General features: G+C 38.4%; 1 protein-coding gene across 1 annotated transcript; it reads right to left on the reverse strand.

The window, feature by feature from the left end:
- Positions 1 to 2,224: 2,224 nt before the first annotated feature.
- On the reverse strand, positions 2,225 to 4,684 carry LOC144631981 (DELTA-stichotoxin-Hcr4a-like). The gene is made up of 2 exons (XM_078490569.1): positions 2,652 to 4,684; positions 2,225 to 2,575 (listed from the first exon to the last, which is right to left on the reverse strand). The coding sequence occupies exons 1-2, from the start codon at positions 2,871 to 2,873 to the stop codon at positions 2,270 to 2,272; spliced, it is 528 nt and encodes a 175-aa protein (XP_078346695.1). The 5' UTR covers positions 2,874 to 4,684; the 3' UTR covers positions 2,225 to 2,269.
- Positions 4,685 to 5,342: the final 658 nt, after the last annotated feature.

Consider the following 5,342-nt stretch of genomic DNA (forward strand, 5'->3'; position numbering starts at 1 on the left):
TCGCAACATCCTTTGTTGTACTGGGATTGTTTTCGTTTAATGAGGACCAGGTTTGGATACATTCTTTATAAAACTCTGGAACAGCAACTGGTAATTTTCTATAATCAAAGTTACAGTGAAACAAAAACTTGCCCCCAACGTTCTTCAAATAGAAATTAAGAAAAAATTTCCAGCTTGCTGGGTAGTTGTCCAAATATTTCTTGATACACAATATTCTCTGCGTTGAAATCATAGATGCAATATCTGGCATTGTCAAACCTCCTTCCTCAATGGAGTTTATCAAGGCTGCCCGCTTTACTTTGTCTTTACCCTTCCAAATAAAAGAATAAAGTAACTCATTGATTTTTTTGACAAAATCAGATTTTTTACACGAGACCAAAGCAACACGATAAAGGATTTTCGGTATGGCAAAGGATTTGATCACTTGAATCCCTCCAATCAACGTAAGACCTCTCCAAGACCAACTTTGTAGCAGTTCTTTTAAAGATTTCTCGATAGATTCAAAATTTTTTTCATAAAAACGGTTATGATTATATGTAAAATGTACCCCCAGAATTTTGACAATACTGCTTATCTCATTCACGCCTACATCCGTTGGTTCTAGCGTCATATTTCCCAGGGGCATTACCTCCGTCTTTTCATGATTCATTTTTAATCCTGAATAACTTGTGAATTGTTCTACGGTGTTGATTAGATGAGAGAATGAAGCTGTGTCGCGCGCGAACGTTGTCATGTCATCGGCAAAGATCACTAACTTAATCTCATTACCGTCAACCTTAATGCCTCTTATTTGTTCGTTGTTTCGGATGTTAATTGCTAATAATTCGAGGGCTATTATGAAAAGATATGGTGACAGAGGGTCACCTTGGCGTACACCTCGTTTAAGTTGGAAAAAAGGTGTGGCAAAACCATTATTAAAAACGCAACTCGATATATTCTTATAAAAAGTCTTAATCCATGCAATAAGAGAATCACCAAAACCAAACGCTTCTAAAGAATGAAATAAGAAATTCAAATTCAATGAATCGAAAGCTTTTTCAAAATCAATTGCAGTCAGGATAGCATCATAGTTTTTTATTTGGGTGAAGTCAAAGATGTCGTTAATGGTGCGGACAGCATCAAATATGTTTCGTCCTTTGACGAAAGCACTTTGGTCGTAATGAATTATGCTCGGAAGCACTTTCTCTAGCCTCATAGCGATGGCTTTAGAGCCTATCTTAACATCGACATTTACCAATGATATAGGTCGCCAATTTTTTATTCTTCTTCTGTCCTTTCCTTTCTTCTCTATTAGTGTGATTGCAGCTTGTTTTTGAGTTGTTGATAGTTCCCCGCAACGATAAGAGTAGTTGAGAGAATTAACCAGGACTTCACCAATTTCAGACCAAAATACTTTGTAGAATTCTGCCGATAGCCCATCGTTTCCTGGTGTTTTATTATTTTTAAATGCAGATAAAGCCTTATAACATTCTGTTTGGGTCAGCTCTCCTTCACAGATGTCACGCATTGGAACAGATAACTTAGGAATTTGATCATGATTATTCAAAAAGGGGCAAGATGTCTGATCGATCTCCACCTCTGTCTTTTCATCATATAAATTAGAATAGAAGGAATATATTTCATTAAGGATTATACTTGGATTTGTGCTTTCTTGTTCGTCTGTCAGTAATAGCTTTCTTAGACAGGTTTTTGTCTTTTTACTATTTTCTAGATTTAAGAAATATTTAGTGTTTCGCTCACCTTTTTCGAACCATGTTGCACGGGAACGAATGATTAGCCCTTTCACAATATAGTCATATTCTCTTTCATATTCGCTTTTGGCTGTTTCTAACTTTTGCATATTTTCGTTAGATGGTTCTTCAGCAGTTTTTTCCTCGCACATTTTTAATGTCTCTTCAATGTTTTTCAGTTTTTCTCTCTTTTCACGCGCTTTTTGTTTACTATAAGAGATGCTTTCCCTACGAATATTATATTTTATCCAGTCCCATACTATTCGGTAATCTGTACAAAAATTAATTTCGCTCAACCAGACGGGAATATTTTCTCTTATCAGTTCAACGTATGTCGAGTCTTCAAAAAGGCTATTATTTATTTTCCAAAAAGAAGGGCCATGATTCTGAGTGTCTAAAGAATTAATTTCGATAACAACTGCCGAATGATCAGTTCTCACCGCAGGTACGATTTCTATTTTAGCGACATCATCTTGAAGTGACTCCGGAAATTTTTCATGCAAAATTGTAACAAAGTGCAAATGAAGCTGAGTCCATCTTCATTGAGATATCCTTAATTTCTGTATACACGAGCCCGCGCTAGTCATGATGCCCTTCACGCTGAATCCTCCTCCAATCACTTTGGAATGCCATCCGTTATCGCCTTTGAAAGGGTTGCCGTAGTACAGCTCCTTGTACATATCATAATCAGCTTTCTTCCTACCAGGATAAACCTTGGCATCCCACAAGTTGCTGTAGAGGTTGTAGTCAAAGGGAACGCTGAAGAGAACAGCTAAGGTCTTGTTGACATCTTTCATGTAATAGGCAAGCACACCTACACTTCCAGTGGCTGTGGGGCCCTTGGTCTTTCTGGCATCGTACAAGAAAATACAATACAACAACTTTATTTAAACACGGTAAAAAAAGTTTAAAGCTAAAAGCTTGTGGGGCCGTGTACAGGGCCGCCTCCGTTGTCTTCACAAATTCGGGCAGGATTACGTCAGATGCACCAGACAGGAAGTGTACGTTTAACGCTTCCCAGGTGCAAGACGTTTCATTTGCGATGCCAATGGCAATCTTTCTTTTGATAGATCCCATGGCTTCAAGAAGCTTCTCGAGAACTGAGAAGGTTAGTTCTGCTGCTGGTATCACTTTATCGGCCATTTTCTGCCTTTTTATTGAAGTGTCGCTGTAAAGTGAATATGAATAGAAGAAACCTTAAGCCTTTTAAAAAAGTATTTGTAAGGCAATCAGAAGGTTGTAGCCTGTTGTGTCATGTCAACTAAGATTTCGCCTCCACGATAAGCATTTATAAAAAAATACATATGCGATACTGGCCGACTTCTAGTGATTCAGCAATTAGAACTGGTTTGCAAGTGCTGGCTCTAAAAAAACTTAACCTAAACCAATACTGGACAGCATGACTTCATATTAGTCATCACCAAATTGAACATAAAAACACGAGCTGGGATCATCAGCTTAAGCTGGGACTAAACAACTGAAACAATTAACTTCTGCAGTGAAATAACTTCAGGCTAGTACTTTAGTGTTCCGAAACTTCACGACTAGCTAAACCCTTTTTTATCAATCTAATTTTCTCACCTTTCTGAGGTAAGCGTCCTTTATAAGCAGTTTATCTTGAGACAGACTACTTTGCTAATGTTTGTGGAGTTCTTTTATAATTATAACCGTTCTCAACTCCTTTCCCAGGGTCTCTCTCAGACAGACCCTGGTAAAGAGGTTGAACCGTTCTGTTAGTCAAATGCACACGCCATCAATCTACTGTTTACTACTGCGAACCGGATGTGGTTTTGGCGATGATCTAACCTATTAAAAATACACTTGAATCTCGATAACTCAAACACTCAATAACTCGAACCTCCCGCTAACTCGAACCTTTTTGAATTCCCCTTTAGGTCATTTTCTTACTAATTTTACCCTCGAAAACTCGAACTCCCGATAATTCAAACCTTTTCCGATTTTCCTTGAAGGTTCGAGTTATCGGGATTCAACTGTAATAAAGTCATAGAAAAGTACAGCCTAGTTTACAGCATGTCACTAATAAGTCTGTATTGATAAGGTTAACTTTGGAATTGTACCTGGATAGGGAGACTGTGACCTGAACTAAGCAACGATAATCAGGTGACTGAGGTGGGAGTCCTGTCTGGTGAGAAACACCCTAGTAAACTTGGTAAACGTGAAATTGGCAACTTCATGCAAAATTGCTTCATTTGAGAAAATTAAGGTTTAGTCTGCATTCGAGCCTAGTCCCCACCCCTCTTGAGATTCTACTCTTAGCTTCATGCTTATCTATGGTTTTCCTTGCATGAAATGGATGCGATGCTAGTCAATCTGCGGGATACCCCCAGCATTTATTTGCCTGTACACATTTATTCTCGTGGGAAGAGAGAGGAACACATTAGATTCTGTAATGTTTAACTCTGGAAAGGTCAATGTAAAAACTAAACGTTTCGGCAGTGCACCCTTCATCAGTAGGAAGCCTTATTGTCTTGCCCTTTAGAGAACGCAACGAACAATGACTCTGACTAGGGCACAAACCTATCATATTCTAACATCACGTGTTGTATGTGTGCAAGTGAAAAGTTTTGTTGTTGAGTAGGACGAGCTGAAAGGCACATGCATAAGTGTATGACTCAGAAACCTGATGACTTCACGCTTTCTACTCAAAATGGGTACTTTGAAATCTGTACACTCCGTTTGTTTTATCCAAAATCAAAATGAACTTATTTATTTTATCGTTGACGAAATTACGACGTGTTCAATTAATTCATGGTTAATAAACCCGTTGTCTTTTTGTACTCATTCGTTCCAAAACTATAAAAAGCCAACAGTAATCGTTCTCAGTTTATAAACAACAAAGCCAGAACATTGTAATCAATTCGACTGCTTCACCGTTAAATATGCTGTCTGTGTGCTTGGCTGATATCAGTGTAATTTCTTTAATTATTTTACGTTTTTGTGGTTTCAGCTTCGTAGAAGTGAAACCTACTTTGTCAGCGTGTTGTGAGTGTAATGCCGACGGGAGGCAAAAGCAACAGTCGATGTATTTTCGTGACAGACGCACAGGGGACCCAAACGCTGTATTAGTTATTCGCATATTCATAATCTTAAAATAAAAAATGTTCTTATTTACCTGCGTTCCTGTGTCTTTTTTCATCGGTTTGGGGCGATTTGAATCAGAGCGAAGGCGGTTTACGTTGCGAGTCTCAAACGGTAATCAGTCTGTCGCAATGTTAACCTGAAATCATACCCTCCCTCCCTACTACTAAGTGGGGGGAAGGAGGTTAAAGAAATGTATCAGGCGTTCTTTTTTCCCTCTTTCGTCTTTGCAAGGGGAAAAAAATGCCTGATCGCAGGTTAACAGGCGACCGGAACACGTTTTTAAGTCTTCCTGTTTACGAGAAGTTGTTCATCTTTCTTAAGGCGGACAAAGCCCACAAAAAAGCGGAAAACATGTACTTTGATAAAGGAAATGGAGTTTTCGGTTTGCTGATTGAATCACATGCGTCACCTGACCAATTGTGTGTTTCTCGCGTCTCATTTCTAATTAGAACTTATCTTTTCAAATGCACTACATACCCAAGCAAGTTTCTTTATTCTAACATCAAGTGT

Source organism: Oculina patagonica, chromosome 12, assembly GCF_052425735.1.
Source record: "Oculina patagonica isolate OP01 chromosome 12, crgOcupat, whole genome shotgun sequence".
NCBI lineage: Eukaryota > Metazoa > Cnidaria > Anthozoa > Scleractinia > Oculinidae > Oculina > Oculina patagonica.